Source organism: Dermacentor variabilis, chromosome 4 (assembly GCF_050947875.1).
Source record: "Dermacentor variabilis isolate Ectoservices chromosome 4, ASM5094787v1, whole genome shotgun sequence".
Classification (NCBI taxonomy): Eukaryota; Metazoa; Arthropoda; class Arachnida; order Ixodida; family Ixodidae; genus Dermacentor; species Dermacentor variabilis.
Window position 1 is genome coordinate 196,307,352 of NC_134571.1, and position 27,295 is coordinate 196,334,646.

General features: G+C 43.9%; 1 protein-coding gene across 1 annotated transcript in view; it reads right to left on the reverse strand.

Annotated features, from left to right (window-relative positions):
* The window catches only part of LOC142580038 (uncharacterized), a 50,976-nt gene extending 23,991 nt beyond the window's left edge, over window positions 1–26,985 (reverse strand). The window contains exons 1-2 of the mRNA XM_075690774.1: window positions 26,821–26,985; window positions 5,440–5,611 (exon numbers count right to left, since the gene is read on the reverse strand). Coding sequence (XP_075546889.1) covers window positions 5,440–5,601 — 162 coding nt within the window. The 5' untranslated portion in view covers window positions 5,602–5,611; window positions 26,821–26,985. The remainder of the gene's footprint in view (window positions 1–5,439; window positions 5,612–26,820) is intronic.
* Between the last annotated feature and the right edge of the window lie 310 nt (window positions 26,986–27,295).

A 27,295-nucleotide genomic window follows, 5' to 3' on the forward strand; every position in this document is an offset into this window, starting at 1 on the left:
AAATGGGCCAAGTTGCATCAGCTGTGTGCGTCTGCCCCTCGTCAGAGTTATTCCCAAACTATTTGTGGTGGTATATCATGCCGAAGATATTTTTGCGAGCTTACAACGCATCATTTGTGCCGCACACATCTGTTCTGAGCCGTGATCCATTGAAGAAAGATTGCAGCGGGAATCGGTGACGCTGAGCTGCTCTTCGTCTGAAACAGGATGCCGCGGTGACACACCACATCCTGCGAGTTTGTTTTGCTCCAAAGTGAAGCTACGACGAGGGAAGTTTGCCAAAGTCTGGTGCCTACTGTTAGCAGCAGGTGCGTTCGTGCACTGTCCCGCTGCGTTTTTCCTCAGACGGGGCAAAGTGATGGAGCAAAACCATTCTTGGAAGAAATGAGAAAAGCATACATGGATGAGACAATCCTACACATGTCTCAACAAAAAAGATTTGCAAAAGCAACCTCCAGCACAAAGATTCACTGCTGCCAGCTCAGTGCGAATGATCATTGTCAGCAGAGTTATAAGATAGCTGAGCATCTAGTGGCAGCGTTAGAGCGTTGTACAGCACCGTCGATTGATTACTGTCCACCAGTGCTAACAATCAGTGACACGTGCTGCTTGAGCAAATGTCATTGAATTAGTAATGGTCAGATGTTTGGTCACAGTGTTTCCTTAATGTCAGCTCCATTAAGGTCGACAACGTTCGAAGGCGACAATGGAGGACTTGTACAGATCGACGGCGACGCAGGGAAGGTGAATGACGTGTAAGGACCGGGCGCTCGGCTGGTGGCCTGTTCGACTGCCGAGTAAAATAAGTGTCGTGGAAAGGCTGCACATCGACGTAGGGAGGCGACTGCACCAACCCATCAGAGTGCAGCATGCGGCGGTGGCAGAGTCGTGCAACATGGCTGGGAATACCGCAGGTGTAGCATATGGACCTGTTGTCTTGCGTGCGCCAAGGATTAGCAAAGGCAGGAGCAGGTCGAACGGGATGATGAACGGATGGTAGCGGCCGAGGATGTAGCGCAACGAGTGGTTGACGAGGAGGCTGCGCGACGACGGATGCGTAGGTAAGTGGCGCGGCGACATGGTACTGCTGATGCTGCATTGGTAGAGCCTCAGCAACTTGGTCTTTAATAACCCGCCGGAGCGTAGGGGGCGACCTGTGTAGCAGGCTGTTGCGGCAGCGGCTGCTGTTGGGGTAGCTCAGCAAAGGGTAGTAGAGAAAGCTGACATGCAACTTCCTCCCGCACGAAAGCTTGGATTTGTGTAAGCAAGTGGGAGCGATCAGAGAAGGCTGTCATGGAAGAGAGGGCCTCTTCAGCCACTGAGGGGCGCCTGGTCAACTCGAGCTGCCTCCTCAACTCGTCGTAGCTTTGGCACAAGTTTATGAGCTCTGCTACGGTGCGTGGACTCTTGGCGATCAACATTTGGAAAATGTCATCGGTGATGCCCTTGAAAATGTGCTTCAATTTGTCATTTTTGGGCATAGAAGCATCCACACGTTTACATCGGTCGAGAACCTCTTCGATATAACAGGTGAATGTTTGGTTGTTGCGCTCGCTCTCGTAACCGCTGCTCGGCGCGCAACTTGTGGACGACGGGGCGACCGAAAACTGCAGCTAAACTGGTCTTGAACGCGGGCCAGGACTGGAAGTCAGCTTCGTGATTTTTAAACCACAGGTGAGCCACTCCCGCAAGGGAGAAGATGACGGCATTTAACTTGGCAGTATCGTCCTATCAATTGTGCAAGCTCACCCGTTCGTAGGTAGACAACCAGTCATTGACGTCCTGCTCATCCGTACCGCTGAAAACCGCTGGATGGCATTGCAGGACAGTGCCAGAGCAGGCAACAGAGGGCGGCGGCGACGTCGGCTGGGGAGAGTCAGGCATGACGGGAAGCAGAGTCCGAGACCGGAGTTCCAGGGTGTAGATGTTCTTGAGTACCCTGCACCTCCACCAATTGTAATGGGGTGTACTGAACAGTTCAGACGGTAGTGTCTGTTCGTAACCGAGAAGGCAGGTGATGCAGAGCAGTAACAGCTGGCTGCCCGAACGGCTCACACTCGTGCTAAGCACAGGCGATCCGGCTGGCTCACTGGTTGTATGGCAGGCATGGAACAGACGATTTGGATAGCCTTGTTCTTGTGCTCTTCTTCTTAATTACAAAAGTAATGACTGTTAAACTGCTGATGCCCTTACAAAGGAACTTGGCATAAATTCGCATCGCTGTGTGACTTAGTACTCTTTGCTCACTGCATGCACCAGCTGTAGAATGACTGCTGTGACACCAAGTCCTGTGAACACCAAGGCCGGCCTCTTCTCTCTCGTCTGCACCTTGTCTTCACAGTCATCTGGCTGTGTTTTCCTTTCTTGTTTCTTGTGTTGTTTCCACAATCTGGTTAATCAACTTGCACAAAAGAAAGTTCTATCAGCTATGAAAACAGAAAAGTTTACAGATTACATAAGCATTACATGAGTTGCACAGTAACTTCACTTCTTACCCCTCTTCATATGTTTATGCATCAGTGCATGCGACAGTTCGCCAGAAGTGCACATGAAAGTGTGCCATATTGTGAAACAGCTCTTTGCTATGTTGTTGCATTTTTCAGGCTTACAGACTTAGTAAACAGACAGTTTCACTGCCCATCACATATGGTGCGACAGATTTTCAACACAAATAACATTATGCAGTGGGGTGTCACCTCCTATCTCGCGCTTTCATCATTACAAAGGCATTTTTCAGTGAATGGAGCTCAGCAAAGCAGAGCACTGAGGGCTTCTGTAACGTTTACAATTTACTACTGCGCCAATTTCGTAGTTTGAATCTGGCCATTGGTTTTCCTATGGCTTGTGCAATGAACAAAGTGCCTCAATAAAACACATTCAACTTAGCATTTTTTCAGTACAAGAAATGCTAGCAGAGTTATTCAGGGTTAATAATTGTGCTTGCATTCACGTTACTTCGCAGTCAGATAAACAAATTAAACAATAGCTGTTGCATTACCACAATTTGAAGAGCAGAATGCTAACAGTGCCTTTCAAGCGTGCCACTGACTACTGATATGTCACCAAGGGGCCAGTCAAGCGCGACGGTACCTGTCCAAATGAGTATTATGCACCTCACTAAGCTAATGATGCTTTATAATTGCTCTCTTATTCGCACAACTTGCCTGAGCCAGATAACCAAAATAAACAATGCAACAACATGAATGTTCTTTGGTGTGCAGGCTGCTAACAGTGGCTGTCAATTTCGCATTGATTGCTGCTTTTTCACCATAGAGTCTGTCAAGCTGGACAGTGGGTGCCCAAATGAGCATTTTGGGTCCCACATAGTCATTCAGGGTTAATAATTGTGTTTGCATTCAGATTTGTCAGCATTTAAGCATGTTTCCATGCCAGTACTTGAACTGAGCATGATCTGTGCAGGATGCTGCTTTTTCAGAATTGAGCTTCTAATAAAAGGAATAGTATGCCACCAAATTAACTGCTCGTTTATTTGATAGGTCACAGGAGGATGGTTGGCTGCTGCAAACCCACCGGCAAAATATTGGTAGCGCTAATAATGGCTATTCTTTCATTAATAAGCTGTTATGGTTCGCCGAGTGGCTCAATGCCAGACAGCTCGCAGTCAGAGTCACTTTCTTCAGCGTCTTCACCCAGCTGTGTGACGATGGTGTGGATGTGGTCCCTCTCACACGTGTCAAGTCCAAACTTTGCCTCCAGGTCCATCATGTCGTGAATGTTCTTCCTCCTGTCTTCCTCCTTTACGTGCTTGATTTTTTCCCTCAAGACACCTTCGACCACGGACAGGTTTAAGTCTCTGTTTCCGCAGCAGTGCCATTATTTACTTCTGCCCACACGAGCTAGATGGGAATCAACTTGCAGTGGTACAACAGGAACCCCAGTGCAATCAAACCGGCCTTTTCAGCTGCGCTGTCTACAATGTAGCTCAGAAACTGTGACTTTTAGAGAGGCCACCAGCTCAGGCAGCTGCTTTTTCGCCATCCTTTCACTGTAGGTGATGTTCTTGCTTTTGAGCCACTCCTGTATTTTTTTCGTTCTTCCAGGCTGTCAGCAATTTATCTTCTTGCCAGATATGGTAAGGTGCATCGTCCAAAACAATGATGCTACCAGCTGGCAAAACTTCTGCAGAACGTCATTGAACCATCCCGTGAAGCGATTGCCATCTATTTCTTCGTGGTAGTCGCCTGGTCTTTTGGCCTCGGAATACATCCAAGCAGCCGTCAACGAGGCCATCCTCACTGCCGATGCGCATCGCAATCAGACGATGGCCTTTCCTAGAAGGTAGTTTCAGACCCATCAACAGACCATTTGCTCGAGCGTACAGGCGTCTGCGCTTCTGCACCACGGTGTCTGTCCACACGATCGACCGAGTGTGTCCCACTGTCACCCGTGCCTCGTCTAGGAAGATCTTTCGGCCTTACAGCCGGTAGTGCTGCACGTCACGAAGGTAGCGATTCCGCCATTCAGCGATGTCATCCCAGTTGATAAGCACAAAGTTTCGGCTCCTCTTCTTGTGCTTGTGCAACGTGATAAGTGACACCTATAAACACGAGTCGTCAAAAATAAAGCTTTTTGTTGGAAGTTAACGCTAGTCTGTCATCTCTTCCTTGCTGTCATCGTGTATATTTGCGCTGCAATTTACCACTATGCCACACCAACAAGCCCAAACAGCCACATTACTGAACCTTGGGGCACACATGCCTCATGCATAACGTATAACGTGTCTCTGCAGCATTAATCTGGTGTGTCACTACTTCAATGTTTCACTGCTTCAATGGTTATTGCATTAACATGGACATTCGTCTGGAGGTGGGTTCTGCCAGAATTTTTTTTTGACAGGTGCACACCACTGAGTTTGCATGCAGGAGCTCACATGACATACCTCGCTTTTGCTTTAGCCGCATGTCCCTGGGCCATATTCTCTAATGAATGACCCAGTTCAGTTTCTGTTCTTATGATCCTTTCTCGTTCGTTTCAGACATGGCTCAGCAGCCACCGCACCACAATAACTGCTGGGATTACCCATCAGCGCAACACACAATAAGAATAGAAAATGAAATGGAGCATTAAAAATGCAGGCTCCAGTTATGTCAAACCTATTTAGACAGAAAAATAAGTTGCGGGCATTTTATTACACAAATAAAAAAAATTTTTATGCTAGTTTACCCATACAACATACTGCACACACTACAGCACACATTAAATATGTTTGGCACTCTAATACTACCTAAAAATCATTTTGTTCTTCAATTTAGTTACTCCAAAGAGTTTAAATCTGCAATTAAAGAAAAAGTGTGTGTGCGCGCGTGCGTGCGCGTGCGTGTGGAGATACCTGATGAATTCTGCAACTTGTCACCGGTGGTAAGTAAACTTGCCCGTACAACCGAGTTAAAGCACCCGTGGCCCTATGAGAGTTCTTACCACATTGCAATGCAGGGGCAGCCGTATGCGGGTGCAAGTGAATGGGGAGCGAAGTGACCGCAGCTCTTTGACGAGGTCTTCACGTCCAGGCAGCTTCGGGTGGAGTGGGGAGAGATGGGCTGCGTACGCTGGGATGGTGTTCCACTCGCTGGAGGCTGCCATGCTGCTGCTGCTGCGGTGGACCAAAAGAAGCACGAGATCTTAGGAGTTGACGTTCCCAGCATACTAATATAGCAAGATTGCCTCTGAAATTGGTAATTATTCAAATCACAGAAAACATGCTTAACGATACACAAGGCAATTTGGATAACATTTTTTACCAAAATTAAATTCTGTGGTTTTATGTGCCAAAACCACGATACGATTATGAGGCACGCTGTAGCGGCAGGCTCCAGATTAACTTTGATACCTGGGGGTTCCTTAACTTGCACTCATCGAAATGGACACCCATTTCAGCGACCACGTTGGGTAAATTGCATTTTTTAAAGAACCTTGTGAAGAATGCTCGAGCATGTAAAAGTGAATCTTGGGTTGAATTACTCATCGAGAAAAAGGGACCTGTACAAATTCCAAACACAAATGTGTTTTTGGCATTATTTGGAAACCCATTTACTAGTACAGTTGACATACATTTAATTCAATCACGATGGAGCCAACAAGATTGACAGAATTATCCGAAAAGTCAAACTAAACTAAATGGAGCAAAAAAGAATGTTCAAACACAATGCTTCATATAGAAATATTATTTACCCCATTCTAACGCAACCCTAGATGAAATAGTATACATGTTTCAAAGTGTTTATCATTTCATAATACAGTGTGCATCCAAATTTGACATGTATCAGATTTTAGAATGTACTGTATTTACTCGCATAATGATCGCACTTTTTTGTCAACAAAATTGACGCAAATTCAGGGGTGCGACCATTACGAGAATTAAATTTCCTGCGAAAAGAAAAAAAATTTTCATCCCGCGTTTGCTGTGGGATGACAACAGGTCAACAAATAGGCGGCTGCCGCTGTATGTAGTGCGGGACACCAAAACAAAAATCGCGGCCGGCAGAGCAAGCCGAACGCAACGAATGTGATTTTTTTTCTCATGAGTACATTACGTGCATTGAAACAGTTTCTTCAGTATCAGTAATGAATAATATCGTTAATATCAGCAAGTTTGTGGCAATCACGTAGCCATGTCCACTTTGAGGGGACAGAAAAAGATGTGTGCGCTTAGCTGCCAGTGACATAGAAAAGCATGGCAGGCATGCTGTGGAAACTGCGGCATTTGTCTTCACTACTATCCTAATACAGCACGTTTCCGTTGAGGGTGGCTGGATATCTTAGCTGTGCTACAAGCGTCGGCGTATGAATAGGGTACACTTCTAACATATCAGTGTAAACGTGGCTACTATCGTTGCCGCTCGCGATTTGTTGCGTGCCCACGAGTGCAGAAGAGAAGAATCGAAAGACGCTTTTGTTGTTGTTGACCACAATCATTATAAAGCCTACACATAATAAAGGCAAGTTTGGTTGTAGCTTTTTTTTGTCATGGAAGTGCAGAAAAGTGATGAAGGGAATGAAATGGGGCATCTGCTTAAGAATGTTTGGTGCGTGCAGACGTGCTTGGTTTGTCTTGAAGAGTCGTTCGCGTAGCATTCGACAGATGGTAAGCGCGATCATTATTAGCTAGGCTTGGCACACAACATATCGCTGCAGCAAGTTCGTGGTGCGATCATTACACGGGAAATAAAAAAAATTGAATTTTGATGGCAAAATTCAGGGGTGCGATCATTATGCAAGTGCGATAATTATGCGAGTAAATACGGTATATACAATGACCCCCCAATTCTAACAATCACAAATAACATGAAAGATGTACTGCTTACCTTCACGAAATGTAAAATTTTTATACTAGGTGTTTGTTGGAATCATTCTTGAACAGCCTTTTATTGTATGTCGACTACAACATGTAGTCCACAAGACTCTACAACTATCGTAAATAAGATGATGGCCTGTGCCTAGACTCAACACTTCACCAGTTCATCCTGCGAGACATGCAAGTCTCTAGAGCATCGAAACATGTGACATGACTATGCTGTCACTACCTTATGTAAAATAACTTGTAGTTTCAATGAGCCTTCATAACTGAAGCCTGAAAGAAGCCTTGCGTCATCGTCATCATTTTACATGAAAACTTGTTCTGCCACCATCTTGTGATGGCAATGGCGATGACGCTGCCTTCGACACTAGGCGGTTACTAATGCCATGAACGTAATTTTGGTTTTGCATGCGACTGTAATGTGCAGGCCACTTGGAAAAAAGGCGCACATTAGAATCGGGAAGACAGAGTACGCATACATTCATTGATAGCTGCCATTTTCATTTCGGAACCTGTCGAACGTAGGCTGACAATTATCATTTTCAGCGGGAGATATTGTGTATTTGGTGCACTCGCAGTGCACTAGCTGCTGCTAAGACAGGGGCTGCTGATATTGGGGTCACAATTAGAATCACCAGTGGAATCAATATTACAGTTTGGCAATGTGTGCTGACAAGTTAAATTCGAAGTACAAAGTGAAGGCCAATTTCAGGATCACAATCCAACAATTTTGAGCCCGCAGAAATGTATAGCCACCAGAAGGAACCTTTTCGAGATAGAATAAACCAAAAATATTGATTAATGAATAAAGTGGAGTTGAAGTAACAAAACTCCATTGTAAATCTTTAAATGATCACACTGATTAAGTAGCATTAAGCAGAAAATAATAGTGTGGCAGACTGCACAAGCAACCAAGCAACCGTGTGTAGATCACAAAATCAAAAGAATTGTGCAATTGTAGACCAGAGGCTAGCAAACTACGACCCTTTAAGCAATACGCACTCCTCTGTAAAACCAGCATTTATGTGGCTGCAACGATGAAACCGTGTCAAGGCCACATTAATGGCCCCCTTCACTAGGAAGTCAAATCAAAGTCAGTGCATCTGTAAAGGGCGAGTGGAGGAATTACTGAGACTTTCCAGGATGCATAAATGAGGTGTAAACACAAGTCACATTTAAGTGCGAGAGAGGAAAACATGACACCATATTATGAGTCAGACTGTGCAGGTTCCATTGTTCTCAGCACTTGCCCCATCATGGGCAAAAGGGAAACACGCCAAGGTGCAACACCATGGGACAATCGTACCGGGCATCTCTCTGCACTGCGTGCAAATGGCATTACATTAGCAGTGGCTGCCACATCTGAGAGTTTGCTATGATCTTGCTGCAGCCATGTCCCTAAACGTGGCTAGTGAAAATCTGCAGGCTTTCAACTCTGCGCTGCTCAATTATGTTTGCTCAAAAGCACTGCAACTACGTGCTTCCCACAATGCACTCGTTTGTACAAAATGGCAGAACCTCTGCAGAGATGGCCTGTTCTACAAGCTTTGTAAACATGCTGTCTAACGCGCAGCCTGTAAACACAGTCATTTGCAGAGATGCAATTAGATGCATTGTAGATGCAAATTACATAGTACCACTGCATGGCAACAAAAACTTCCCAACTGGAATGCCTCCTTCTACCAGGATTATGGTAAGCAACGGTAAATAGGGAGTGTTGTACATATGAAAAGTAGTGAGATGCCGGAAAGCACAACAAAGGATCTGGCTGCTGGCTCATGGCATCGCCTTCACCATATCAGCTGCTGTGCTGCGATCGCTACATTGCAACTAGTCCCCTATATTTTAGAGCACAGCTCTTAGGCGCCCATGCCTGCAGTGAGTGTTGGCATTGTTCCTCACAACAGAGCGAATGAACACAGCGAAGGATGAAAGCAAACGCAGAGCACAGCGGGAGATGAAAGACTGCGATAGCAAACAGGGCTCGAGGAGGAGAGCAGAGGAGGAAGGTGCAGCTGAACTAAGAGGCAGAAAGCAAAATGTGGCATGGACACGTTTCCAACGTGTCCATGCCAGCCAACGTATCGAGAAATGAAAACGCATATAGAGCTGCGCTCATATTTCAATATCGAAAACATCGGTAAATTAATTTCTTACGTACATTTCTTCATATGCCGTTACTGATCATTAGGTTGTGCACATGGAAAGTATTTGCAACTGAGGCTTGAGTGCCTTGGTCAACAATTAATTAATTATGGCCCTACAGCCTAGCGCTCTCAGACCTACTGTATATATTTACTCGTATACTGCTTTCAGGTATGAACCCAATAAACTTAATTCTGATCCTGCTTCATTTTCCAACCACCTGCGGAGAATGTTATCCAAGACAAATAAAATACTGTGTGAGCACAAGACAAAATGAGCATGAAAGGACATTCTCAAGAAACTGCCTAAATATATGTTGGCAAAGAGTGTGGCTGCAGTTCTTGGTTTGACGAAATGATTTCATGCCATCAAAAAAGTTATATGCATAGCTTCTTGATGAGGCATGACACGTTAAAAACAATGGGAGCATGTATTTCAGGGAACCATCAATTGTCCTGCATGACCAAAATGTTATGTAACTAAATGCCTGATAATGCAACCAACACATTTATTTCGATTTGTCTGCATCCAGCTCAGTCTACACATGTCTTTCTGGACTTGTACGCTTGCCACTGCTCAGAAATAAAATTCACTTGCAAGTCAGCAATCACAGTGCCCTTCTCTCTCTCTCTCTCTCTCTCTCTTATGATTCTACCATACCATTCATACTCACTAGACAATGCCTTCACAGGCCTTAGAGTGTTAGTGAGTAAGTGGGCACAAGTATGCACAAGTATGCACAGGAGTGAGTGCCGGTGAATTGCAGAGGACACGAGTGATTGCCAGTTGACGTGAGCACGAGCCTATGTCATTACCGATGATTTTGAGTGTTGAGGGTATGAATGTGGGTGAGTGCCGGTGAGTACAAGCTGACGCGAGTATGAGCACGAGTGGATGTTGGTAAGAGTTAATGGACATGACTGAATGGAAATAGGTGTTGGTGAGTATAAGTCACCAATAGCTGGAATGTCAGTGACTGCTCACGCCCAATTATAATGTGTGAGTGGAAATGGGTGCGAGTGAGTACATATAGCCTGAGAGCACATTGGCAAGTCAGTATGAGTGAGTATCCACTTATTCTGTCAACCTATGGAAAAGTTTTCACTGTTTTCTCTGTAAAACTAACATTATATTGACATAATCAGCATTCAATAAATTTACAACTGAGCCAATATAGAAATTTCCAGCAATCCCAACAATGTAGATGTAGTGAGGTTTGGTGGAATGAATCAAAATACCCAAGAAATAATACGATGAACAAAACGAGAACAAGGTAAAAGTGGGAGCCAACATTTCGACAAGTGGACTTTTCTTCTTGAAGGCGACATATGCTTTCCTCCGCAAAATATATATGGGTAGGGTTCTTCTAAAGGGGAGAAGGGCTATAATGAATATATCCACCACCCAACTGGCCTTAAAGCAATGCTAGCAGAAAGAAACTATCCATAAGTTCCTCTCCACAGAGCTTATGAAGTCGCATCAAGATTGGAGAGACAGTCAGAATTAGCTAAGAAGCAGACTGCACCAGAATTTAAGAGACCATCAGCTTTTATAAAAAAATACTCTAATGCCCTCCCAAACATAAACAACATCCTATGAAAATACTACCCAATATTATCAAGTAACAAAGGTCTGAGCAAGGCATTTCCGGTGGTACCAAGGGTGACCTATCGCTGCAACAGAAACTTTAAAGACATCTTAGTGCACGTAAAAGTCAGCAAACATCATTTCCCCATAATAAAAGCATGTTGTTGCCCCAGGTGCAAAACCTGCAGGTACCTTCAAAGGGACATTAAAATTAAGAGCATCGCAAATGGTTATACACACGAAGTGAAAATTAACTTTACTTACACTAGTTTTGATGTGATTTATATGCTCGAATGTTCCTTCTTTAAGAAACGATATATCACCGAAACGGGACAATCAATCAATATCAGGTTAAGTGGACATTGCGTGGACACAGCTAAAAAGCTTCCCAAAGCCCTCACCGAGCATTTCAACCAACCAGGTCATAACTTTGATGAACTTAAACTCTACATCCTACAGTCAAATTTCCATTCTGCACAAGTAAGAAAATACAGAGAACCCTACCTCATCATAAGGTCAAGGCATTGCAACCAAGAGGCATAAACATTTCAAAGGAAGCTTTAGAATCTATTCGCGATGCTAAATTTCAAGCTATAGGCAACAGCACTTAGTTATTTTTCATTAGGTTGCTTAGTGTTTTGTTTTTTATTTTCTTTCTGCCCTCTCTTGTTTTTCTTTTATTTACATATTGATGCAAGATGATTTCAAATTACGCGCGCCAGCCGCTTCCTGCATCCGTCCAGCTGTTTACTGCTACCTGCGAAACATAGCGGCAGTGAAGCACGCAACACGGGCTCGCAAGGCACACGCAATCTGAGCAACGTGCCATCAGCGCGGGACACGAGGAAAGAAGAGGTGCGGGTCTCTTGTGAAAAGACTGTGGACATTCTAGTGAGGCTCTCATTTAGCTGTTTTTTGGGCACAAGTTCGCCCAAGGTAAATTGATTAAAGCACCGTCGCTCAACTGTGCGTTACAATATTTACTCCATTTCATTTCTTCTTTTTCCACGAGCACCATTTTCTCCCACTTCTTTTATTTTCTCTTGCAGAGAGATGATAGTTCACTGACCTCCAGAGGAGCAGATAATCCCCCTGCTCTCCCTGTGTCCAGGCCCCTTCCACGAAAAGAGGAACGCCGACTGGCTGACACACAGTGCTACTTCACATTCCTGCACCAACATTAAATCGCACACTTTTCCTTTCAATTCTACAAACTCGCTGCCAGCACACCCTTGGTCGTTGCCTTGCCCACCCAGATTACACCCTCTCCCTTTTAGAAGAATCTACCTATATATACTGTGCCGAGGAAAGCATATGTCACCTTGAAAAAGACAAGACCACTTGTCGAAACGTTGGCTCCCGCTTCTACGTTGTTCTCGTTTTGCTCATCGTCTTGAATTTCCATCTCCCACCTTCCCCATGTTTTCCCAAGAAATAATATGGATTTATACGCACTGTACAAATAATGTGGATACATATGAATGACATTAATAGTGAGCCCTTTCAAGAGCATTTGCAGGCTCAAAATAATTTGAACGAAAGACCAATCAAATACGCAAATGAGCCACTTGACTGCTGACAAGAAAGGCAGCCTTATCAATGGATTGGCTATCCACACGATGCCAGTTTTTGATCATGGCCAACTACACTAGGCCTCAATGAGACCAAATTGGTCCATCACTGCATATACGAACAATCATTCAGACCTCCGTAAACTGCACATACCAGGTTTAACCCTTTGAGGGTCAGGGACGTAAGTATACGGTGCCGCAAACAAGTCCTAAAATGGTCGATGCCGTATATTTACGGCGCCGCCTGTACATTAAAAAAGCGCGCCAATTTCCTAACATTTTCTTTTCTGTCATGCGCTGCTACTATGTGGGAATACAGGGAATTTTTTTTCTCGCGCCTTCCTTTCCCGGTTTTCGTTGCATGGTTTGTTTTAGAGCAAGTTTGCTCCCGCGCGTCTATATACTACTGCTGGCGCATTGGCGCCAGCAGTAGTATATATTGTAGTATAGTAAGAACTCCACTAGACAAGAAATCGGAGCTTTCTTTGGCCCAAGGGTTGTTATACTGGGGCCGGCGAGTAGTCGTGCCGATGGAGGCGTGACGTCGCATATTATGCCTTTTGCATGAGACGCACCAAGGATCGTCCGCTATGAAGGCGGTGGCTAGATCGTCATTCTGGTGGCCAGGGTTAGATCGCGAAATTGAGGCAGTGACAGCATCATGTCAGAGTTGTGTTCAAAACCTGCCCATGCCAGCTACAGCAACGCCAAAAAGCTGGCCCGCTACTGTTGAAAAATGGACAAGGGTGCATATCGATTTTGCGGGACCTATAGCAGGGAACATGATACTCGTGGTCGTGGACACATACGGCAAGTGGATTGAAGCTGTGCCACTCCGACAAGCAAACGCTTCATGCACAATCAACTGCCTGCGCAGTATCTTCTGCAGATTTGGTGTGCCACGAACCATCGTATCCGATAATGGAACGCAGTTTACCCCTGAAGAGTTCACTACTTTTGTCAAGAGGAACAACATAACACATCTGCGCACAGCTGTACATCACCCTCAATCGAACGGACTAGCAGAAAGGGCTGTCAGGACAATTAAGGATGGCCTCAAGAAGATGGGTGAGGAGCAGTTGGTAGATAACATAAACAGGCTGCTTTTCAATTACAGAAGGACACCTAACCGCTCTGGAAAATCACCATCAGAGCTGCTCTTCGGATACAAAATTCGATCTCATTTAGATGCATGTTTCCCTCATGTACACGCAGGGCCAGCCAACGAAGCAGACCACTACCATTGCCTGAAGCTACCGTGTACACCCGCAACTTCGGAACGGGTGAGAAATGGACTCCAGGAATTGTAGTAGAGTCTACAACAGGCTCTCAGATGGTGAGCATTCGAACACCAGCCAGATCAGTAAGACGACATGTTGACCAGGTGCGGAACCGGGAAGATGTGACGCCACCGCTTGGTAAAGACCAAGAAGCGGCAAAACGAGAATCAAGAACAGGTACTCCTCGCGACTACCCACTGTCGCCGAGAATGCCAGCCGAACAAGGGGGCATAACAGAACCTGATCATGAACTTCAGCCAGAACTCGCAGGGAGCAACGCTGAACCCATCAGATCACCCCAAGCCTTGCAGCGCTCTACACGTCAAAGAAAACCAGTACAGCGACTTCAGTATTAAGGGAGAAGAGATGTTGTAAAGTGACGTCAACCGCAATCAGACTGCCTTGCAAGCGCTGACGGCACGTGCGTTTATCGTTTGATATCCTTCCCTTGTTCTCCCTTCCCCCTTCCCCCTCTCTGTTTCGTATATATACGCTCCGAGACGGAAGCAATAAAGATTCGTGTTCCAACCTTCGAACGGCCTGCTGTCGTATACAGTAAGACACGGCACGTGTGTCGTAACTATGTAACAACCCTCAAAAGGTTAAGACAGTCTTTAGCCACTTTTATTCAACTGGCGCAAAAAAGAAAGCATGCCACCAGTGAAAATGACCACTCTGACACTACTGTACCAGCATAGGTCATTAATCCATTAATCCTCAGCGAATGCAAGAGAAAATGGAAGGGCCGCTGGAAAAACCACTAATTCCTATTTGGAAAGCACCCTCAAAGGACAAACATCATCCTTACCATACACGATATTGTCAAGAACTGACAGCAAATGACTCTGTGAGATGACTTGAGTTCTGCGATTTTTGCTTAATTCACCATGATCCGAGCCAAGATTTCCCTTTTTTCAGATTGTTCTTTGGACTTGCGAAGTACAGTTTCGAAGTACTGTTGGAATTATGCACCCTAGATACTGTGAATGCACAAATGTACCTAAGATATGGCATCATAATCAGAATTACTCATGTATATGATGTCAATTATAATATGTTGCACACATCCTCCGAAACTTTTGATTAAACAACTACTGGAAAATTAATTGAGTGCCACAGAGAAGAGTTGTAGTACAGACATAATTATGAGTATTTGATCAAGATGACAGTATCAGAGAGAGAGAGGGCTCTTTATTAGAAAAGATAGTATCAGGCCATACTGAAAGAACAGGAGCCACAGTATCAGGCCATACTGTGGCTCCTGTTCTTTCATTTTATTTATTTACAAATAATGTTGGCTCTCTCGGCCACAACAGGGTAGGTACAGCAGCTTTGCACACAACAATTAAAAACAAAGCAAGAGGGAACAGCACATGCAGAAAGAAAATATAAAAGATTACACAATAGAGCAGCGTGCATATATGTGTGTAACATATACCATAAAAACACTGTAGGATGCATTCTAGAACTGCGACTGTCTGCTTGATAGTTACAACATGCATGTTTCATAAAAGACATAACATTCTTTGAAAGTTTCAATACTACTGGAATGTAGAACAGACACTGGTAAACAGATACATTATTTTATTGTTCACGGAAGAAACGAACATGCATACACATCAAGAAATGTGCTCATCTAGGCAACGCAAGCAATCGTAGCATTTCAGAAACAGAGTCAGTGCAGAATACAGTACTGTGATAAAATTAGCCTTGTGGCATTCCTTTGGATTTTCTCAGTTTCGTTCATTAATCCAGATTGGAACGAACCCCTTAAGATATTGGTGTACTCTAAGATTGGTCTAATGTATGTTAAGTATGCGAGTGGCTTTTGGGATGCTAGTTTTAGCTTTCAGTGAAGGGAGCAGAAATTTTTTCCACAGCTATACAAATCCTGTTCACATGGGGTTTACAGCTTAAGCCTTTTGAAATGGATAAACCTAGGTATTTCACCATGTCAGCTTGCGCTATAACTGTTGAACTGATCTCGTCGTGACAGTCAATCATATGCTTCATTCCGTCCGTAGCTCTCAGCATGACAAATTTAGCTTCGTTAATTTTCTTTTTCCATTTTGCAGCCCATTCTTCTATAGCTTTGAGGGCTTGGCTAAGGGACAACTGGTTATTTTGATCATTGATATCACGATACATTGGGCAGTCGTCCGCAAATAGCAGGACAGTTACGTGGTTATTTATGTGTTGAGCAATATCCTTAATGTAAACTAAAAGCAAAGCGGGTCCCAAGACAGACCCCTGTGATTGCCTGGGGTTATCTTTAGTAGGTCAGATTTATTACCATTTATCTTTTTTTAAGGTATTGTGTACTACCTGTAAGATACAATCAGATCCACATTACAACTGCATGATTTATATTCAATTCTAGAGGTTTGCTAATTATTTCATTATGTAAGACTTGATCGAAAGCCTTCAACAAGTCTAACATTACATTAACCTGCTTTTAAGGAAGTTGAGAAATTGCCACTCGTCCCTACCAGATGTGTAATAGTCGAAAGGCGCAATCAGAATCCATGCTGGTTAGGGAAAAAAAGGCTTCCTGTCTTTGAGGTAGGTGTAGATCGACTTCGAAATGATGTGTCCAAACAGTTTGCAGCACGCACACATCAGTGAAATTGGCCAATAGTTTCCAACATCTTTCTTTTTGTTAGATAATTGTACCAAAATAACTTTTGCTACTAGCCAGTCATAAGGTGTGTTAGTGATTTAGTGATTGAAAATGATCTCCAGATAGCACGCTGCCCATTCTGCACATCTGAAAGAAAGGGAAACATTGGCATCCACCTGAATTGCAGCATGAAACTACAAAGGAAACACGTACAGGTTCCTCAGAAAGAAAGCCACACAGTTGAAGAAAAATTCTTCAGCATTAGAACCCTGGACCAACACCTTTCCAGAATGTTTGGTATGTGCCGGGCATTTGGTATGCTGTATCCCAGAAAAAGCATTTGGCACGCTGTCTGGACAAATAGACTTTTTTATCATTAATATTTAGCAAAAGAGCTACAATGCATTCATATGACACCTGGGGCCATATTCAGTAATGGTTCGCTTTAGAACCGGTTCGCTCTAACGAACGCCACTAGTCTATGCTTTATTGTCGGTCGTCCTCCCTGGCAGGCGTGATTGTCAATCGTCCGGAAAGCTAACCCATCATCTGCTACGAGCGGAACCGCGGAGAAGTGGTTCACTCGAGCACCACGTGGGGTCGCAATAATGAGATCAAGCACTGCTAAGGCTTGTGGCCATCTGGTAATCTCGCGAGCATTGGCGAAAGATGACCAGACGAGGCAACAGCGCGACGCATTCGACATGAGCGAAGGAGAGTTTCAAAGGCATTTTAGGTTCTCCAAAAGCACAGTGCACTAGATTTACGATGAGCTAGAATATTTCGGACTACAATATTTAGTAGCGTTGACCCTGCGACATAAGTGCTGTGCCCTCTACGGGCATTTTTTTGTTTTTGTTTCTTCACGGTGCTTTCAGCAGTGCGTCTGGAATCTAGAAACTATTGGGTTGCCACAACCGTCGGCTAGTCGCATCATTACCGCTGTCGCTAGGGCCATTACAGTCGAGAGAAAAGAAAAAGGGGCGTGAGATTTCTCTCCATGGTGCAGGAGAAACCCACAGCGAAGAACGCTTCCTTGACCGTGGCAAGATTCTCGAAGGTGTGGGATGTGTGGATGCAACTCTCATCACAACCGTCCGCCCATGAAGCTCAACCTCAGCAAAATGAAATCCTATTAGAGCCACAGCCTACACCCAGAGAACTTCTTTGATTGCTTAACATATGGCGCACCACCTAGCGACAAAAAAATACATAAAGCAACGCAGATAAAATTAAAGGATCAGCTGACCACATCAGAAGCTCACAGTTATTGCTGGAAATTAAATGCACATGTGTTGTGTACAGGGTCGTCCTTTATGAAAGGGAACACGCGAGCGCGTGGCCTGTGCTCTGCAGAGGCTGCTTAGAGTGCCAGCAACAGGCAGCAAGGGGAAGCACGTCTGCTGATAGCGCCATCTCTTGGCGACCAGAATAAGCAGGCACGACTGATAGACAAGCGGCTGTGACTGCCTTCCACACCAGGTGGATGCACAACAAGCGGGACCTGCAACCAGACGCTGCTAGCAAACCGCACTTGGTCAACACCACCTAGACTTGGTACGGTAGCGCATTGGAAGCTTGCAAGGACCAACGTATGCCTGCTAGCTGATAGGCAGTCCCAGCGTATTTCAATGCGTAAACATTCTTTGGTTAGTACCGAAGCAAGATCTGTCCGCCAAGCGAAAAGTATAATGCCTTGTATCTGCACAAAAATGAGCAATGTGCGAACTTTCGACATTTAATTATTATAATAATGTAGATGTAGATTATAGGTAGCTTTATAAGCGATGAGGAACAATTGAAAAAAAAATGATTAGGGAGAATAACACTATGGATACATAGGGTCCACAGAAAATGCATGGAGAAGCCAACTTAGGTAGAGGTAGGCCAACTTGAAATTTGGCGGTAGGCCAACATAAATTTGGGAGTGGGCCAATTTAAATTTTGGGATGAGCCAACTTAAGATCTGAGGATGTGCCAACTTGACATTTGGAGAAATTTGGAGGTGGGCCAACTTGAAACTTGGGTGTAGGCCAACATAAATTTGGCGGTGGGACAACCTATATTTTGGGGTGGGCCAGCCTAAAATTTGGTGGTGGACCAACTTGAAATTTTTGGGGTGGGCCAACTTAAATTTGGTAGTGGGCCAAGTTGAAATTTGGGGGTGGGCCAACTTATATTTGGGGGTATGCTTATGCACGCGGGAACTCCAGTACTTTTCATACTTTTCTTTTGCAGTACGGACCCTGGCTGCCCACTCCCCCCACCCCCCATAGCATGAATAAACCTCACCAGATTTTTAGCGGTTTAGGACAGAAATGCACTAAAATAAAACTTCAGCTTAGGTAAATAAACATATTTTATTTATTATTCAGGCTTAGTTATTTCTATAATGATGGCATTTGGCTAATTAATTCATTAACCTTAGCTAAAGTTATGGCGAAGGTGTTTAATCTGTAATTATTAGTATTACTTATTTAGGTCTAACTATTCTCAAGAAACCCTTAATTCTTGATAATGCTCTGTTGATTTAGCCTTAGTAACTTTTTATTAGTCTAATAATTTTGCACAAGTTGATTTTAATTAGCCTCAATATTCCTAATTACCCTACAATAATCGCCGTTACATTTAACTATTTATATTGTAACTAATCTTATACGTGTTTATTAACTTTACTTACACTTATACCTCTCAGTACTCACTATATATAGTCAAAATCATGTCTCATTAGTCATAGGTATTCATAAGGCATTCTCATATACACCTTCGTAGGACATCATGTATACCTATGCATGCAGTGCATCGTGTCACGCGTTACAGACAGAGAAATGGACGGACAAAGTTCCGAGGAAAGAAGCCCTAGAATGCTTACGCATTAATATAGGTACGTCAGGAGTACCTAATAACTATTGGGCTTATGTTGCTGCTTCAACATTTCCAGTGCGCTTGCGTATCCCACGCGGTTTGCTAGCAGCACACGTTGCACTGCAGGCCCCGCTCTTTGCGCAATAGTCATGCGAGGAGGGGGAGCTCCAGCTGATTCTAGCAGGCGCTTGCCTATCGGCCATGCCTGGTTATTCTAGCCGCCAACAGATGACGCCACAAGCAGACGTGCTTCCCTTTGCTGCTTGTTGGTGGCGCTGTAAGCAGCCTCCGCAGAGCGCGGGCCACGCGCTCGTGTGTTCCCTTTCATAAAGGACGACCCTGTACAAACCTATCCCCCGCCCCCATCGGATATCTAAAGTCTACCAGGATGAAATCCAATCAAACTGCCAACACTGCAACTGCATGAAGGCTACCCAAAATCACATTCTTGGGGAGTGTGAGGGAAAGCCTCCTCCACAGTCAATGCTGCCAACTCCCTCCCAGAAGAATGGGAGTCACTCCTGTCGATGACCGACTACCAGATTCAGGCAGAAGTAACTAACTGAGCCAAAACCTTCGTGGCAAACAATTAGCCACCACTCTTCAGACCACCGACAAACTAACTTATTGACCTCGTTATGCAGTAAATAAAGTTGTTTTTCTCTCTCTCTTTGTATACAAACTAATATTTTTTTTATCGAACTAGCAACATCCTTCAATTACTATATCGTCCTCAAAGTACAAACAAAAATGATGACGTGACCTTGTAGAAGAACGCCGCTCATTCTGTAGCAAGTATGTGACGCCCCCTCGGGCATAATCTTGGTTCGCCCACCAAGCTCGGTGGCCTGCTAAAGCTCGGCAGGCAACATTGGTCACCGCACCACAATAAACACCAACGAGCGCGGCTGCTCGCTGGTCAGTCATCGTTCAGCACCACCACGCCGCGAAGCGTCCGTCTATCGGAGGGTGCCTCGAGCTCTCCCTTGTTCACGACCCGGGGTGGATCATGACACATTCAATGGTCTCCCTCGTTCTGCGATGTTCCACTCTTTCTCCGAGCGACATAATCCACAAGCCACAGCAAACCAGTTCCAAAGCAAACCACTACAGAATGCAGCCCCTGTATGTCAGGCATTTATGAAACGTATGGGGACTTTAGTGTGCAAGGTGAGCCATCAGCTGTAGAGGCACCGGAAGAAATAGACTGCCATTAAAACAGGTTGCCATGCGTGAGCAGTCAGACATAAGTTCATTCACAACTATGTCACTGGGTTCTCCATTACTCAGTGACAGATGGCACCAGAAACGGTGTGGCCAATGCATCATAAAATTAGTTAATGTTATACCATTTTGTTTTAGCAGTAGCCAACTTGGCATGAAAGAGTATCTAAGGCTGGAAGATTACTATGATCTTAACATCAGTCTTACAGTAATTTTTTGCACTAAATGTGTAATTTTACATGTTATCCATGGCTTCTGTTTGTCTTTTTTCTTGCGAATTAGCACAAATGTATTCACAGAGTCAAAAACAATGCCTTTAAATGCAATCCACATCGCATTGACGCTACTGGTTTGACAGAATCTACTTAAAGCAAATGAAAGAGAATCAATAATGCCTGCATTGTCGGCTCTGTCAAAATTCAGAACATGCATACTTATAGCACTGGCATTTGGGCATACCGCAGTATGCTTTATCTGTAAATAATGCAGCTTATGATCAGAGAGGCCAGTTTCCACCATGACCTCATTACCTTCATATCACCCGTGTAAGAACGCTGTCTAATATCGATTTTCATTCACGAACAACATGAGCGCACCCATGAACAATGCATTATAAATCATCAATGAAATAAATCGATGCCTAGAAGTTCGGAGTGTGTGAGTTCGGGATACTGAGTACTAAGTTCGGTCTAATCAATCCCTGGCAAATTAAAGTCTCCGGCTACAATTATTCAAGAGGTGAGCCTTTTTCTGCCTCCGAAATAAGGCTGCATATCTTCAAGACAAGAAATGGTCGAATTAGGCTGTCTGTAGACTGCTACAAGAATTGTCTTACCTACTTTAATATTTTATTAGATTCTTTTGTGTGTTGGAATGATATATTAATTAATTTCATGTGTTCTGCTTGGCATGAATAACTTAGATATTTCTTAAGTGGCCGAGCCATTTTCCAAAAGCACCAGACATGCGAAAGCCAATGGTGTTCCCATATCTAAAGTATTCTTTTTTTAAATTCAAGATGTGCTGTCCACATTTGCGGACAGGATAACACTCCCAGAGAAATTTTAATTCCTAGCCTGCTTTGCTTATGGATGTTTCCAATAGCACTGAACACGCAAGAAATGTGTCAAAATGAAATTTTCAGCAGAGCAACTTATCAGGTGGCTGAAGCAAACCAGCCACACCAGCACAAGCACCAAATGAGACACGAGCCAGCAAACCAGGCATTTTAAAAGCCTTCCATTTCTGGTCCCTGCTTTAGTGGTGAAAATTTGACAGCAAGCATATAGACCCAATGCAAATTAGCATATGCAATGCATATTTGAGTAGTGCACAAGTTTGTGTTAGAGCTACATTCGAGCACTTCAAAGGTACATGCAGTTTCAAGAACAATAGACCACCACATTTTCCTGCTGAGAATTTCCTTTATGAAATGTCCACAATCATCACAATTAGTGATGCTTAATTGTTGCTTGGCAACCAAAGTTGCTGTATTTGTTGCCCCTTAATATTTTTTATGTTCTAGGCCTATGTGAAACATGCAAGTTTTCAAATCAGAACCTGCAAACCTGCAAACTCTTGCGACACCCAGAGATGCTCTGGGAAGCCAGGGTCATTGAACATATCTGCAACCATACTGGCCCATTGTTCATTACTTGGCCCCCATCAAAGCCCAGTTAAAAATTAAAGTAAATTATGGGGTTTTATGTGCACTTTCTGATTATGAGGCACGCTGTAGTGGAGGACTCCGGAAATTTCAACCACCTGGGATTCTTTAACGTGCACCTAAATCTAAGTACACAGGTGTTTTCACATTTTGCCCCCACCGAAATGCGGCCGCCGTGGCCGGGATTCGATTCCACGACCTCGTGCTCAGCAGCCCAACACCATAGCCACTGAGCAACCACGGCGGGTAGTAAAGCCCAGTTGGCCCAGGCAGCCTAGCCATGCTATATGTAAATGCCCTATGCACAAACTTCTTTCCTATATTACATTGGCTGCCAAATAATACGGGTGCCGCGTGGCCCTCCGTACTAATATGTTTGCCCCCTATGTGCCCTGAGCAAACTTCGACTGTAGTGCTCGTTATATAATACTCTACACTATAAACACTGAAAAAAATGTGAGCAAATAAGTTTTATTTACAATATTAAGCAGCAATTTTTGTTTCAGAACCCTAACTGTCATTCACAGATTCATTTCTGTGTGGAAAATCTTAAAAGAACACAGGCATGTGAAGAGCAGCGTTGCAGTTTCTACTCTCACTTGCTGTTGCTCTGTTTCTTCCCTTTTTGTACTGCACCGTTTGCACTGCCTTGATAGATATCGTTTGCACGGTTTGACGAAATCTGACATGAGAAATACTTCCAAGGTGCCGCTCCAAGACCCATATGTATCAAAACAGATGCACAAATGTTCTACAAATATTAATAACACAACGCCTGAAATGGACACATAGTGCCCCCAATGAAGAAATGTTCTGAGCTTGTCTAGCATATATTTACATTGGCTGCCACACCAACCACAAATAGTTTCTTAAGCCAGCAATACCCGTCACCTGGCGAATTGCTGGCTTTGGCAATACAGCCTCCATTCTAATGCCTGGCAGTTCGATGGCTTTCACAGGAAATGGATAAGAACAGGGCAGTACTACAGACACAAATGTAAAAAAGGCACACAGCAAAGACAACATGCTTTTCTTTCGGCTTTTCTGAGGAGATATTAAACATTTCTGGAGTGACAGCCCTAGCAGAATTTTACTAGCAGAGGCGAGGAAAGCGCTTGCCCCCGACTTCACCCATGAAAGTGTACTGAACTAGATGGAGAAAAGTTGCAGTTGCACTGCTCTTGATCTGTTAACACAAATGTTAGACTAATTGGAAAATAAGAGATCCTTGTTTCGGGCTAAAATACTGCCATTGGCTGAGTAGTGACATCACGATCTCCCACACAAGTTGCTGAGACCTTCACGATTCATTCTAAATCCAGTGACCCAGACAGACACCTCAACAAGCATCAGTACAGCAAAATTGGCCTTCTGAGAAAGAAAAAAACACTTACTGTTCTCCACCAAATGTTAACATTAATCGACTCCCACAGTAAGATGGTGCTGGCTGGCTTCACTTTTAGAACGTTATCTACACTCTAGAATTTGTTTTTAAACCTCCTTGGCTTTTTCGAAGTCTGTGTCAGTTTCCCTGTTCTAAATCGAGTAACCAGCTCACCGAAGTTTCCCTGTTATTTTCCTTTCCTTAATAGTCAAAGCATCCACCTGTTTTCTTGACCATACTTAAGGTGAAGCCTGGCCACAATGTGTCAGCATGCTGCAACGCCTTTACCAAGCCTGCTGCCAGGATTTCATAACACTAGACAGCAACAACCCAACCAGAAATTCAAAATAATTTGTTTCTTAATCTCCAAAAAGCTGCATATTTTGTGCAGTGCTAATAAGAGCAACTCGAAGGCTGCCTCACCTTTCATATTTTTTTTTAACACGAGACGAGGTTTCTGTAAACCAAATGCAGCAGGGAACATCAATACTCCAGGATGATGACCTGCTTCTTAACTGTAGCAGAGGGCCTCTGATAAATTATGATCCTTTAGGATTTCTTAAACATACACCAAAGCTCACTACACAAGCATGCTTTATCCCCACCACTAGGTGAATGAGTATTGAACCCACATCCTCATGCTTCATAGCAGAATGAGCAGTTCAAACATGTTCATACCTACCAACTTGCAAACTTTAAAATTTATAAATATCTTGCAGATGTGGGGAAGGGAAATGATTAGCATGCATTTTAAAGAACTTTGTGCCATACATACACAATTTACGAATGATGATTCAGATTTATATGCAGCATAAAAGCAAGAGCAGACTTGGTACAGCAGAGACTGACAAGCCTCATGTTTCTTTAGGTCACAGTGACTTTTCCAGCAACTTTGCTGTCACTAAATTTGCCTGCCTTGGGAACTACGCTGAAAAACACTTGCTCGTATAAGGGAACCTTCTGGTATATGATGCCTTGCTCTGCCACAAGAAGGCAGCACAAGTACTATCACAAATCATTTTTGCACGCATTTTCTTTTTGTAACCTGGTGCAATCTTTCAACATCTTTGAAAGCTTTTTGCACAGAGAATTCATTTTACGTAAAAAATTGGACATTAGTAATATCGTAGAATGAGCCTAAATTCGTAAACCTTACAAAAATTCAAGAGAATTGGCAGGTAAGCATGTTCCAGAGGATCATCTTCTTTAAACAGAGGAAGGGGAGCATAATTTCATCAAAGAGTAGAACCAGCAATCTCATGATCACCAGCATAACGAGCTGCTACTGTGGCAGGTCCTGCAGCCTCTACTCGTCCAGATAGGGCAAGTTAAGCATTGCACATCTAGGGCACAAGGCTTGACAAGGAGTCACCAGTGAAGCAGGTGACAATGCTCTTACACTGCTAAGCATGAGTTGAAATCGTTGAAGATTCATCCAACAAAAGTGTGGTTCACCTGCCCTCAATCTCTTCATTTCATGGAATCATGTTGATTCACTGGAACCATCCTTCCTTGGAGTTTCTTACATTCCCACATCATTCACTGGAATTCCTTGGAATCATGTTGATTGCCTTTGGGTAACTAAGACTGATAAATAAGGGATGTCACCGTAGTCAATTTTTCAACAATTGGACTTGTTGGGGCAACTGCCCTTATACAGAAAAGTTTCCCTGTTGAAATGCTGGCTTGAGTGACATCCTTTGATTGATTATTTTTTATCACTTCAAGTATCCAACTTCCCGCGACACTCAAGTCTTAATTTGGTTTCCTTACAGGCACCACTTTAACAAAGAGGAGGTGGCCCTGCAATAGTGAGCATACTTCACTGGCAAATCACCCACAGTCAAGATCAACAGGTGTGCAAACGACAAAGACAGCTCACAGCACTCGAGTAGAGGATTAGCAGGGGTACCACAGTGACCTCCTGGACAATGCAGTTCCTCACTAACATGCTCTAGCACTCCAATATGCTTTTATTCGTGCAAGTGTGTAAAATGAAGTCAAAAATAAAAGTGGAGGAAAACCTCTGCGACACCTGGCTTGAAACATATTTAAGATGAATGAAAAGCGGGCTTAAGGATAGACTCTCCTTGCACAATGCACTTGTTGAAAACATCAAATCAGTATACCGTCTGCTGTCAAGTCCCTTTGGAGCCTCAAAAGACTAAGAATGGAGTTTAACGAGGTTTAATTGTGAAGCCAGAAGAATAAACAGGCAGGTCTGTTGGTCGAGCATCAGGCACCAAGCGCGCGAGCTCCATCCTCGAGCGAATCGTTGACGATGCACCTATCTTCTTTGCTACAGGGGAGCTGAGGTGATTTCCTTATGTTGAGAACACAAAGGATGGATAAGTGAGAAACAAATTGAATTATGAAAAACAGAAGATTAAATTGCACACAAAGCAAACATAATGAAATAACAAGCTGGAAATGTGACAAATAGAGGGATGAAAAGGAAATATATAAAACTATACAAAATATTAAAGCAGGAAAGATTTAACAATGATAGTAATGAATGAAACGTAATATGAAAAGGACACGTGTATGAACCAAAAATCTACCCAGCCGTGGGAAAAGTTTTGCGACAGGGCTCATGTATACAAAGAAAAAGGAAGACTGTGGAGAACAGTAGGGCGCACTTTGCTAGGATTAGGTATACATGTTACCTATATGAGGGGCACTTGTTGCAGCACTATTGATTGCGTCATACGTCGCTACCTATTGAGAAGCTTCTCCATAGGAACAACACTGTGCAATGGCACTGTTGTCACAGCTGCTACATCGCACTTTTCGGATTATACGGAGGCAAGGACAAAATAAACTACGACGGAGCAGTGTTGGAACGCGCCGCACAACGCGATAGCACGCCATTAGCGACTAAAGCCAACATAGTTGTAAGCGGCATCACAAAACATGGTTGTTCAGGAAACGTACCGGCTCCGGAACTTTCCGCCGCGTCTCTATCGCGTTTCGTTACAGTAAGCACATGCAGCAGCCAGCTGAATGAATGACTCAATCATCTCAGCCCCACACTTGGGATCTGTAGATCAGAATATCAAGTGCAGGTTGTAACAATCTCCAAAGGCGAAAATGGGACAAAATATATCCAGGCTTTCACGAGGAGCTAGAAAGTTGTGCGGCAGAGGATAATGTGTTTACTCACCCAGCAAACAGAACTCAGGCCCGCTGTATTAAAGTCTGCTCAAACACACGGACAGGTCGGAAACATGAAAGAAGTAGTTCGTCGAAAAATTCGCGAACCATTTCTGCGTCTGCTTTGAGTTACCTCTTGCTGCGCTCAAGGCAGTAGGTTAGTCTTGTCTTGACTTCTTTCAGCTACTGTTGTCTACCCCCACTACATATTTCTGTTATAGTTTCACATTTAGACGCACGCATGTCTCTATGCTCCCTCCACGATTGTTGTCTTTAAGCCACTTCCGGTTCCAGAGAATGGAAACATGATGGAAAGATCATGGAAGAACGAAACAAAATAGGAGAAGCCCTGACAGCCCTGACATCACGTTTTTGAAGCCGGAAATGCAGTCATGTTGGTGTGCCATATCTGTTAGCGCCTCCAATCAGCTCCATGGAGCCTATAAGCGCGAGCTTTGAACTTGCATTGCTACTACAAAACAAAA